Below are 13,378 nucleotides of genomic sequence, written 5' to 3' on the forward strand. Positions count from 1 at the left end.
AAAAACGAAAACGCTATAAGCTACTATTCAAATAAAATGTTTGTTGGATAGTACCAGAGATGCCAGAAGTGAAGACATGTCTTCATTTTGAAGACATTTTTGTTACAAAGAAGACTTTTATTCTGAAATGTCTTCACTTGAAGACATGTCTTCACCATGCAAATCAAATGGGTAAAAAAAAATCTGGAAAGCCGGAAGAAGACAAATGAAGACATTTTTCTTGATTTGTGAAGACTTCAAAAAATCACCTGGCATCCTGGTTGAGAATGACATTTGAACAATTGCACGTCGTGCAAACCAAAAGCAAAGCCGTGGGCTTAAACCGTCATTAGACATTATCCTTCTTTATCGACAGACTTCGCAGCCGGCTGTTAGAGTACAGGCACAAATAAACAGACGAGACACTCGCGATAATTCCATCGTCCAATCAAAGACCACTCATTTTTCAAAAAAGCATGTTTCGCAACATGGCCACACCGCGGCGTGCAAGTGTTGCTTTGAGTTTTCAGTATAAAACCATTCAAATGTACAAAACCCTGCAGCATAAAACCCTGCAAATGCAAGCTACTCCGCAACATGCATAACAGAGGGTGCTAGTGTGCAAGCAAAATGTGCAGGACGATGATTTTTGAAGGATTTTCTTCTAAGTGTCATGTCAGTTCGTCAGTGGTACAGGAAAATTACGGGGCCAGTGTAATGATCCTACTGACTCTATCTAGCAAGCACCGCCTAGCCGAGATTCGAACATATACGACTACTAGCTTATTAGACCAGCATCGTACCTCGATGCTAACTGGGCGGTCGGGCAAACCAGCGGGGCTCAAATTAAAGTGTTAAGGCTGTGAACCATTTCGCGAAATTTTTAACTTTTTGGTTAAAATTTGACAGTTCGATGGTTATTTCTCCTTGAGTGGTTAAAATCAGTTCAGAATGTGAACCATTTCATATTTGACGGATTGATAGTTTTTTTTGCTCAATGAGAGCATATAAGGTGAGGATGAAAATATTGTTTTTTCTGTCCGAGTTAAAATCGGAGGAATTTTTGATGTTCATTTGCTTTTTTTGATAGATAAAATTCATCTCATTTCAATCCGGGTTGTTTGAACAAATTTGTAATGCGATAAGCATCCATACCAATGTAAAACAAATCTATCGAAAAATCAGCGAAACTTGTCGAAGCTCTCTTCCTCACCTGTGCATATCTCATTGGCTCTCAGAACTTGGTTAAAACTAACCATGCTCCCGAGCAGGGTTATTTTCGGAAAACCATCAAACTGTCAAATTTTAACCAAAAAGTTAAAAATTTCGCGAAATGGTTCACAGCCTAAGATTAAAAACGGTCAAACGAACGGGGGTAAACGGTAACAATAAATATAAGTGAAAATATTTAAGAGTGTATGAAATTTGCCTCGTGGGATTTTGTCAAACGAGTGACGTTTGCACATTGAACGCAACCAAATGCGACGATCGCGACGATGAAACATCTGCCTGCTCATTCTGTCGCATTAAAATTTTACAACAACATAAGATGTATGAACGAAATAATACTATCGCTTCACGCTTCACTCCAGTAAGTTATTTAGCGAAAAACGTCAAAGAAAGCAAACTTGCCATCAGCAAAGGCAGTCATTCATGAAAGTGCAGAAACTGTCGTACTAGTAATATAGTAGTACCAAATTTAAAAAACGATTTTTGTTTTGATGTTTTATTTTTTCATTATCCTTAGTTTTGCAATCGTAGATTTAATGCACATGTGCCACGTATGACGAATAATTTATGCAGTGAAACGAAATATTTTTAGTTTGTGTGCTTGTTTTCAATTGCTGCGAAATTTCTGGTAAGAATCTTATTTTCACACCCTTTCGACTTTCCCCGTCGTCGATACTGATGGCTGATAAAATGAAACCTGTCCGTCACTCGTACAACGAGTATATCGCACTGCTTGCTAAAAATAGCTCAAATGATGCTACTGATCCATTAAGGCATAATTGTTACTGGATTAAAATTTGATTTGAAAATCTCCAGAATCAATTTGTAGATTTCATGTTAGGGTTATTTACGCATGATAATTTTTCTATCCAATCGCACAGACTAAATCGTACATTATCAGGATGAACCGAGAAGAAAATCTTTGCTGGTTCCATGGAAAAGTATCCCGCGAACGAGCAGAGGAAATTCTTAGACGAGGTAAGTGTTGTTTCTAGATGCATAATGGTTTTTCATTGCAGATACGTTTTTTGTATCAGCCTTTTTTGCAAAATATCCTGTTAGCAGTGACATTCATCGCATTTTTCTTGTCTATGAAAATACATTGAATACGTTTTCGTGAACATTATAATATGCTTTAGAAATTTAAAAATTCAACGAGCAATAGGTACTTGAACTTTAAGTCAGCTACCTTGCCAGATTAGTGGAGATTACATAATTTCTGGCCTCAATTCTACCGTCTTGTTATGCAGAACCTAAACAAACTTATTTCAACAATAATAAACAGTGCTTTACTTGTCAACAAGTACGAAATGCCAATTCCATTATTCATTCGTCAGTTTTGCTCTATTTACCATTATCCGACCAATCTATTTTTCACAGTATTCTTTCAATCACTTAAAAATCATTCTCCCGTAAGCATACGTACACGTACGATCAATATGCCGTTGTGCTATAAAAATTAACGAGATACAGAAAAAATGTTTTTGAATTTTATCAATATTAGCCAATAACGAACATTGAAAGGTTTGAATAGTGACATGGTATTTTCTCACACACTGTCCTTCTAAATAATATGTGAAATTTTGTAACATATTCCCAAAACTGTTACTCTGCCATTCCCTGATTAATATAAACATAATTTGAACGAAATATACGGCTCTCTTATTCATTTCAGAGGGTGGTGACGGGATCTTTATGGTACGAGAAAGCAGCTCGTCCGAAGGAGATTTTGTTCTGTCTGTGCTGTTCCAGAACGAAGTTGTTCACTACCAGATCCGTCGTCACGGAGATGATGCTTTTTTTTCGATCGATGACCATACTCCGATCCACGGCCTAGACTCACTGATCGAACATTATCGGGAATCTTCCCACGGATTGGTCACTCAACTGCAGGCCATCTGTCGCAGTGAGCCTCCTCCCCATGATGTTCGCAGCCATGGGACAACGAATTTACTGCACAGAGCAACTAAAGAGTGTAACTACACGATTGTCTCGGAACTATTAAAATGTGGATACCGGAATATTGATTCTAAGAACCAGGACGGACAAACAGCAGTTCATCTGGCATGCCTACACGCAGAAGCTCGGATTTTAGAAAAACTTATCGAACGAGGGTCTAATATTAACAACCGCGATGCTCAAGGAAATACTCCTTTGCATGTGAGTAGATAAACATGAGTTAATAAAATAATATTTTTACGGTTCATATTTTTAGTACGCATGTCGAAGACAAAATGGTCTGGATATGGTTCGTTTATTGATTCACGCGGGGGCGAATATACAAGCACGAAACAAAGATACAGGATGGGTCCCATTGCACGAGGCTGCTGCCAATGGAAATCTCGAGTCGGTAAAGGAACTATTAGCTAATCGTGTGCCTCACATGCCCAGAACCAACTTCGGAGAACTCCCAGCCGATTTGGCTGAAGAGAAAAATTACTACACAGTTGTTGATTTTTTAAACAGTTATGAGCCTGCGCTTCCCACGACACACAAAGGTCAATGGTATCACGGAACTCTAGACCGGCAGGTTGCTGTTGAGAGCTTGAAGGAACATGCTCAAAAAATGCTGCCAATCAGTCCTAGAAAGGAAAATAAGGAAAATTCTACAAAATTTGAAGACTGGCCTGACACATCTGGAGTTTATTTAGTACGGTATTCCACAAAACATGGAATAGACGTTTTGACGCTGTTGTTTGATGGCGACGCAAAGCATTTCATGATCCAGAGAAAGCAAACTTTTCTTTACATAGATGATGGTCCTTACATGACATCCTTGGAGCATCTAATAGAACATTACAGTCGATTCTCCGATGGATTGCAGATTAATTTAAAATATCCTGTTCCGCCAAAACCGAAACCACCAATTCCTTTGTTTTCAACAATTCCTAAAACAAAGCACAAACTTGCAAGCAGTCCCCATGCGCAAATGAGTTCGCCTAGCAACGGAAGTACATCGTTCATTCGCAAATCAAGCGACAATAGTTTATCTAAAACGCAACGACCGCCTGCTCCGGTGCGAAATTTGTCCGTTCCAAATGAAAGCATTTTACGACAAATGAACAAAGTTGGTCTGTTTGAAACTGATCCAGACATTATTCCCACTCCAAAGATTTCTCCCAATATAGATGAGAGCAAAGCAAAGTCTGGTACTTCGACACAAAAAAAGAAAAAGAATATCATAATAGACGGCATGAAGAGTTTACGAAAAAGCAAAATTAAGCAAGAACCTCCCGCAGATCATGAGCGCCAACTGAATAGAGATAGTCTTATTGCACAAGTCATTTCGTCCAAAATTCTACCACAGATATCATTCTCTTCTGATTTTTCATTACCTCCGAAAAATCCACTGGATATGTCTGGTGAATTGTACAACATACCAAGCAACAACTGTGCTATAGTAGACATCGATATTGGCGAACCATCAGTTCCGTCCAGTCGTGTGATCGATCGAGTCAACAACAACGGAGCTTCCGCTGAAGGCAGTCCTTTGCATTTAACGTACGATCAACGCAGATCTTCCGGAGCTGCTGCAGGTGTCATCGATCGCTTCATAGAAAGTGATAAGGACATTTACAACGATAATAACCAGCTAGATAACAGTGTCGAAGAAATCTACTTTATCGATGCTCCGCCTACATTACCGGCTCCTAGACCTCCTCAAGTAAGGAATGATTTAATTGCTATGATCTATGTTTAATCTACTATGACTCCTCCTTTCTGCTTTTCAGTTCCAGACTGTATTTAATGACAATAACAATGCTTCGAGACAACCAGCACCACCCCCGCTTCCCCTGGTAACTGCTAATACTTCAACCAATTACATAGCCACACGAAACGTGCCTGTTTTTAGCAGTATTTCAGTAGAAGAAAGTGCTTCCCCTACTAGCCCTCCGCCCGCTTTGCTAGCCGGACTCCGCCAGGGAGGTCCGTTCGAGCGGTTGGATTCAACGTTGTCAACCTTTAGCCGTGATAGTGTCCAAAGCGGAGATTCGGAATTCCTTAGTATTATCCAGCAACAGCAAGATGAGGATGAGAAACTTCAGCTGAAATTGAACCGCAGTATATCAAATCGACCTAACTACTTCATCCCTAAGCAATGTATAATCACACAAAAAGTCCTCGGACGTGGAGAATTCGGTTACGTTTACCAAGGCTCACTAATTCCGTGCCAGTTAGACTCTTCGACGGATCTCTTGATCCCTACAACGGATAATCCATCTGAATACATCCCGATTGCAGTCAAGCAATTGGTCGAGAGCCAGGGTAAACGGAATCGGGCGGATTTTCTGCGGGAAGCTAGCGTTATGATCCGTTTAAGGCACCACTGCATTGTAAAGTTGATCGGCATTTGCAAAGGACCTCCACTGATGATGGTTGAGGAATTGGTACCGCTTGGTTCGATGCTGGACTACATTATTTCCCACAAAACTACTATAAATCCAAAACACGAGCTGATTATTTGGGCCGCACAGATAGCTTGTGGTAAGTATTTAAGCACTCCGTTGTTGAACCCGCAATGCTTAGATTATTCTTTTTCCTACAGGAATGCAATACCTCGAACAACATCATTTTGTCCATCGCGACTTAGCAGCACGGAACATTTTATTGGCTCATCGATATCAGGCTAAAATCTCCGACTTTGGTCTATCTCGTGCAATCGGTGCTGGTGATGATTATTATCGAGCCAGTCAAGGCGGAAAATGGCCAATCAAATGGTAATACTTCGAATTCTTAGTTACAACAAGGTTCTATTTAACAGAAACTATTGTTTCGGCTCACAGGTACGCTCCAGAGAGCTTCAACTACGGCACTTTCTCCCACGCTAGTGACGTATGGTCCTTCGGAGTGACAATGTGGGAAATGTACTCGCTAGGTCAACCTCCTTACCAAGACATGAAGGGCGTCGAGGTAATCAAACTGATCGAAAACAACCAACGACTTTCGCAACCAGACCTGTGCCCCAATAGAGTGTTTGATATTGTGAAAAGCTGTTGGAATTACAACCCAAAAAATAGACCGACGTTCAAATTTCTAACAAGATTCTTTACCGACGATATCGAATATCAAAACCTGCAAGAAATGGTGCAAAGTGGAAAGGAAATCAACGCGAACAGTAACAGTTGAGGTGATTCTTTTGCAAGCAGCAATATTAAAAGTATTATATTTCGATTATTTTGTCTCTGCAACTTGCTAATCAAATTGCTAAAGTACAGGGCTTTTTATAATACGCCATAAAACGTCTAACTGTACGACAAAGGATGCATCTGTGGATAATCTGTGTTTTATACTTTTTTCTAAAGTATCTCGTTTGAAAAGTTGTGCATATCGTTAGTCAACCAATATTTATTTGCCATAAAAGTAGTTGGTCGTACTTCTTTTAAAAATGTGGATGTTATACCTCTTATATTTATTTTAACCCATCATTCCTCTTCTTTAAAAAATGATAACTGTTTTAAGAAAACAATCTGAAATTTGACAAAGGTGAAATCCGTTGGCAAAATTGTAATGAAGCTTGTGTCATATGATTAAGAAAATCAGTATAAAGGATTTTATATCTTTCTTATGTGCCTTCAACCAATGTGTTATTTTAAAAGCATTTAAGATTGTCATTCAAATTCAGATTTCAATTAAAGGTTGAGCAAAAAAACAGTAAATACATAGTAATAATAAAACTGCATGAAAACTAAAAATGGTAGACAAACTACAGGATAACAAAACGACCTCAATTTTTTTTCTAAAACAATCCGAAAACGATATTTTTATGTTGATATTAGTTCTTACTAAGTACTGACATACAGTTTTAGCAACCAATCATATACAACCAGTAAACTGTTGATTGGGTAGTTATTATAAGTCAATATAGAGAAAGTTACAAACATGTTTAGATGTAGTATAATTTATTGGTACGGGATTATATAGATTACCTTGCGGCAATTACTCGATTAGTTTGAAGAATTCAATTTGAGCACGCCATTTGACTCTAGATTTTAAATCAGTGTATGATTCAGTCAAGTGAAATGAAGCAAACAGTTGAGGTTGGTAAAGGGCAGAAAATAGACCCCACCACGGTGGAGAGTAAAGATCGTATCCTGACAGGAAGGGGCACACTCATGCTGAGTGTTGACACGAAGATTAACCTGGCCAATTTTGAACATCTGATCGCATGTTAGAGAGCGTCTAATTGCTCCTGACGTTGATGCCAATGAAAGGTGAAACATCGTTTCCTCATCCTGCGGAATCCGTTTCACGATAACGTTTGACTCGGAGCGGGCGGCTAAATCGGAAAACGTGTTGTTTCTGCACTAAAGACAAAATGTCAGCCTCACCACGAAATTTGGCGGTAACCAGGCTCTAATGAGGCAAGCTACAATCAAGGAAATTCGATTTAGAACAATTGGAGTAATTCGGCGTGGAAGATAAGGCCAAGAAATGGAAACTTAGTACCTGAAATTGCCATTCGCTTCGTGGGTGACAATATGGCGCCCGAAATCTTGGCACTGCAGAAAATCTGCAGCGGAGGCAATAGGTGTGTGGAAGATCCATGGCGACAAGGCCCAGTTTTACCAGAGCGGTAGAGCCCCATCGAGCTAAAACGGACTTTGGCCCTTCGTGTTTGACGGTGAGCAAAATGCAGCATCGTGGGATGCACTGGAAGGCGATCAACGAGAGCATGTGTTTGTGGAAGCTTCCGTTTCCTTTTCCGTTTGCAGCACGAGGTGGGGCAGTTAGAGCCAAGTCTGTCCTAGGCTGAGAGGAGGTAGTTGTGATAATGATGAAAAAGTCCATGCGGACCACACTAGCGCTATAATGCGTTGATGATGATGTATTAATGAGAAAGAAGAAATGGCATAACTTGACTCTTCCCAGACCCGCTATCAACTATCAAGTAGCTAATTATAATAGCATAGAGATAAATTAAACTACAAACTATACACATATGCTTCTATAGCAAATGCAAATTAAAAACTTAATACCTAAATCGTGAGCAAAAGGCACACGAAGTTTTCAAAAAAAATGAAAGTCCAGGTAATTTGGAAAATTATTTAAATATAAGCAGTCAGCTAAAGCTGATCATAAATACCGCACTTAGGGAGTACAATCTTAAGACGTAATATGAAATCAAAACTTGCCCAAAAGAAAAAAAAAATTCTATAGATGACCGGCCGGACTAACACTTCGGTCAACTGAACGCCGTTCCTCGTACCAAGAGCACCAATATCACCCAATAATACTCAACGAAGTCTGTCATTTTTGTCATGCGTTATTTTGCTGTATTATATCCTCTTTCATTTTCATTTCATTTTTTAGCGCATAAGGCGGTCCAGGAGACTAGGTCACCAGTAAGAAATATCTATGCCCTCCATGCTGCGCCAAGGCAGAGAAAGAGAGACCCGGCAATCGAGAACAATAATCGTGCCGATCAATCGAATCCTGTTGCTCGATGCCAGGTGACAGATCAGAAAACAGTGGATAGCTCAGACCAGTGCTGAATATAAAAACATAATGAATATAAAAACATAATAACTGCAGCGTACAGATGATGCAAACCCCGTGCAGTTCTCCAATCGAACCGCTGTTGGGGACATATACCCTACCTTGCACCCACATACCTGCTATACAAGGTACCTGGAGTGATTGTCGCTACCAACCTCAGTTTGCTGGTCCCACCTTGTATTTTGTATCTGTTCCGATCAAACCTCCTTGCTGTCTTTCTTTGACCGCCTTCTAGTTCTATTGTATTGTCGATCATGATTACATGATTGTTCATCGACAGCGTCATCTTCATCCAAAATTCTATCCTCTGTAATGACCTGTAATACCCCCGTTGCTTCTCACACACATTAATGCATTGTGAAAGACGAGGTTGAAAAGAGAAAATAAAAAGAGAGAAATAAGATTTTTAGGTCAGTTTGATTTGGTGGTAATATTGAGTTTGAAATGGGGTTGGCAAACGAGAAAGCGTTCAACATAGCTTTCGCCAGCCCAAGTTCCTACCTAGCGCGTCCACGCGACCATACCTGGTAATACTCCATTGAGTAGCAAATCTAGGAGGTGCGATGCTGTGTGGTTCCCGGCTGCCTGATCTCAAAGCTTAGATTTTGGGCAGTCGGTTGAGCCTCACAGCTATGTTATCGTTGGCGGAACTAGTGCTCATTTCTAGGGGGGGCTATAGCCCCCGGCATTTTTTCGACCAATTTATTTCCTTGGCATATTAAGATTAAATGTACATTGATGCATAGGAACTTTAAGTTGTTTACTTTAACTTTAAGTTAATTACTCTTAGGTTTTATTATGTAATGTTATCTAACTATAGTTTTTTCTTAAATTTAAAAATACAGCCTAAATTTTCTAGGGGAGCTAAATGTTTTCTAGGGGGGGGGACCTTAGCCGCCCCTAGCCCCCCCTTGTTACTCCAATCGATATACCCGTAAGTACACCATACACCTGGTCATGTCTTTACGATTGTAGAAATGGGTACGTTAGTTGAAGTAACGATGAATATAAACATCGTTGTAAATTCTATTGGTTCGTCGAGCCTTTGTACTGCCAATCAATTGGCCATAAATCCTCGGTTTTCCCATTCTTCCAGCTTGCTCTTCACCAGCATACAGTTGGGAATTCTACGGAATGGATCAGCGAATGGTAAATAGTTAAGGTCCCTATATACGTATATGAGCATGATGGCCAAGAATGCTGATAACTTCTGGTTTGACCAATTAGCTCAGCAGTGTATGCCACAGGACCAAGCTAGCAGAAAATGTTGGGCTAGGCGCTCGGCTTGAATGGGCCAGCCAATATTTTGTTCATTTCGAGCACAACATAAGTGCGTGGAAGGTGTGAGGGGTGGTGAGGCTTAGAGCCACTTCCAAGCATTTTTTAAGAAGCACCTAAAAACTCTAAGAGTTTTATGCAATAAATACGTAAAATTGTTAAAATCGTCAATCGAAATTATCGCTTATCGCTTACAAAAGCAGTTATGTCTTATTCATAAAACATTCCAAAAAAAAAATTGTGGCATTTGTAAAGTTTCGTACGTGCGTGTGTGAGTGAGAGTGCTGGCTGGAAAGTGACTACATGTGAGATGTGAAGTAAACAAAAACAAAATTGTGCGGACATCAGACAACAGACAATAAACCTCTTTTTGGTAGCTGCATAATTCAAGTTATCATGAAAAAAAAATAAAAACCACTCATGAATTATTTTATCAACTAGAATATGTATTGCTAATTTTAAATTTCAGAAAACGTATTTTCACGATTACACGTTTATAGTGTGCGTAGGAGCAACTGTCATAGTTCTATAATCTAATGTAAAATGACTATCATGGTATTGTCATGCGAAGATTCTATAAAAAGTTGAAGTATGTATTGATAATGTGATGTTATCTGTCTACCCTGTCTACATTTGAGATCGCCGGAAATAGTACGCTTGAATCGCACAGTAATGCTCTATACAGAGTTCTACATTCAACGTAGATATAACATATAGCGTAAAATCGATTTTTATCTATATTGGCTTACGGTTTGCCACTGAGCAGACAATAGTTTATTAGGCAAAGTAAGTCTGTCGGGATAAGATAAAGTTTGCTGCTGATTAATCCGAAAGTGCACTTACAGCCACGAAAGCTCACAACACAGGAAAAGTTAACTAATCATAACAGTAAGTATAGCTGAAAACCTGGGGGTAATTAAAAGTCAATAAATGATTTATGTTTTCTAGCTTTGAGGTCCACAGTACAAAGTTTGATATAATTTTTTACAAGCTATGGCATTGTCCAGATCCTCAATATACCGTGACCTGTCAGAGGAGCACCCGAGAAAGCTTATACCGGAGCTATGTAAGCAATTTTACAATCTTGGTTGGGTTACTGGAACTGGTGGAGGAATAAGCATTAAACTGGACGACGAAATATACATTGCACCTTCTGGTGTGCAGAAAGAACGTATCCAACCAGATGATTTATTCATTCAGAACATAGACGGAGATGACCTACAGGAGCCTCCGGAATACAGAAAGTTAACGAAAAGTCAGTGCACACCACTATTCATGTTAGCATATCGTGAAAAAAATGCTGGAGCAGTTATTCACACTCACAGCCCCGCTGCTGTAATGGCTACACTTTTGTGGCCCGGAAGAGAATTTAGGTGCACTCATTTAGAAATGATAAAAGGAATTTATAGTTATGAATTGGAGCGCAACTTACGCTTCGACGAAGAACTCATAGTACCTATTATAGAGAATACACCATTCGAGAAGGACCTAGAAGAACGCATGGCCAACACCATGAAAGAATATCCGGGAACAGCGGCAATACTTGTTCGAAGACATGGCGTTTACGTGTGGGGTGGAAGTTGGCAAAAAGCTAAAGCAATGACCGAATGTTACGACTATTTATTTTCCTTGGCGGTCGAAATGAAAAAGCTGGGCCTCGATCCTAACGAAGTTCCAAAATACTACAGAAATAATAAGAAGTAACTTGATGTAAACCGGAACAACGAATAAATGTTTTTTTCTGAATTATAAGCAATAGGAAAACGGAAATGTAGTTTGAGCACATAGTGTTTTGCGATATTTGAAAAAAGAAAACCGCTTTAAGCATAGGAAGTTTTCTACCGATTAAAAAGTGCACCTAGAACCAATCTCCCATGTGTGGAAACAAAAGGGTACTAAGTTTAGAACCGTACAACCATTTATAAGCTTTTCAAATCTCAAAAATATTCGAAAACCTTCAAATTCGTTCGTTATTTAATTTATAGTTTTTTTTTAATTTGTACAGCACAATTACAGACTGGCGAAAAAAATCTACCTAAACTTAACTAAAACATGAAGCCGATAAACAACACATTTTTTTATATTTGGTCGGTGTTAAGTCAGACTGAACCAAGTGACAAAGCTCTGATTTCGAGAAAAACGCGTTCAAAGTTTGTTGTACTGTATGATTTATACCTATCAATCGTTCAAAATCATTTTATAACTCTAACCGTTTGTAACATTCATGTAATCTGTTTAAAACGACATGTAGCTTAGAAAATTATTGATCGTTTGCTGTCATTAACTCATTTTTTTAAATTTTGCGACTTGGTCCGGTCTGATTTAACACCGACCATTTGAACTATAGTATAAAGTAACTGAACCTATAGAAGATTGTTGGAAAGTGATCATTGTTAGTAGTAAGCCATGAGCCATAAAACATAAAAAAGCAATAGGAAGCCATAATAAAACTGAATAAGAAAAAGAAAATGAATAAGATTTACTTTTATTAGGTTACTAGCTGACCCGACAAACTTCGTATCGCCACAAATTAAACTGTGTTGTACATGAATCGTGAATCTCGGATGACATTTGTCACAATCTCGAGTTTCTGGGGAGTTCATGGGTGTTTTAATATACAAATTTTCCTCACAGTAAAGTAGAAAACAACTCCCCCCATTGCCTAGCCTGATAAAATAAAGCGGATAGCGTTTAAATATCCACCATCAATACAAACCATTTCGCCGAATACCATTTTGCGGAACACCAACTCTCGGTTGACCATAACACGGAATATAGAGTTTCGCAGAATACCATTTCGCGAAAAACCTTACGCGGGATGTACCATTTCACGGAACATCTTTTCGTAGAAAGTACCATTTCGCAGGGGTGACCCAATTGAAGGAAAGTAATAGAGGTCAGTAGATCTAGGAAAATAAATAAACCTAGATAGATGTGATCTCTACGGGGGCCTGCCCCCCGCAGTGGCCGGCGCTTCCGACGGCAGGTCGCCGGGAACACTCGCGGTCTCTGGCCGTCTCGCCCTGAATCATCTATTGTTACTATTGATAGTTTTTGGTAGTCTTGTTATTGACCAATGTTTTATGAAAGAGTCTAAAATTTCTCGAGTTCGAAATTTCGAGTTTTGCAGTTACCCAAAAATTTCTGTTTTATTTGTATGAGAGTCCTCATCCCCCTACCACAAGGGTGAGGGGTATCAAACAATCAAAAAAATTCCTGCCTCCAAAACCCCCAACATGCCGAATTTGGTTCCGTTTTGCTTGATTAGTTCTAGTTATGAGAAAATTTGTATTTCGTTTATATGGGAGCCCCCCGCCCCCCTCCTAAAAAGGAAAGGTCCTAATTCATCATAGAAAAAATGGTTGCCTCAAAAAACATCCACAGGCCAAATATG

The 13,378-nt window shown here is 39.3% G+C and overlaps 2 protein-coding genes across 2 annotated transcripts; both read left to right on the top strand.

The window, feature by feature from the left end:
• Positions 1–1,649: 1,649 nt before the first annotated feature.
• On the top strand, positions 1,650–6,900 carry LOC128733532 (tyrosine-protein kinase Shark). Its single transcript, XM_053827183.1, has 7 exons — positions 1,650–1,837; positions 2,091–2,187; positions 2,885–3,369; positions 3,425–4,873; positions 4,941–5,694; positions 5,756–5,927; positions 5,994–6,900. The coding sequence occupies exons 2-7, from the start codon at positions 2,112–2,114 to the stop codon at positions 6,334–6,336; spliced, it is 3,279 nt and encodes a 1,092-aa protein (XP_053683158.1). The 5' UTR covers positions 1,650–1,837; positions 2,091–2,111; the 3' UTR covers positions 6,337–6,900.
• A 3,397-nt stretch (positions 6,901–10,297) lies between these two features.
• LOC128734868 (probable methylthioribulose-1-phosphate dehydratase) lies at positions 10,298–12,527 on the top strand. The gene is made up of 3 exons (XM_053829249.1): positions 10,298–10,357; positions 10,454–10,872; positions 10,933–12,527. Exon 3 carries the CDS (start codon positions 10,978–10,980, stop codon positions 11,686–11,688), a length of 711 nt encoding a protein of 236 aa, XP_053685224.1. The 5' UTR covers positions 10,298–10,357; positions 10,454–10,872; positions 10,933–10,977; the 3' UTR covers positions 11,689–12,527.
• Positions 12,528–13,378: the final 851 nt, after the last annotated feature.

Source organism: Sabethes cyaneus, chromosome 2, assembly GCF_943734655.1.
Source record: "Sabethes cyaneus chromosome 2, idSabCyanKW18_F2, whole genome shotgun sequence".
Classification (NCBI taxonomy): Eukaryota; Metazoa; Arthropoda; class Insecta; order Diptera; family Culicidae; genus Sabethes; species Sabethes cyaneus.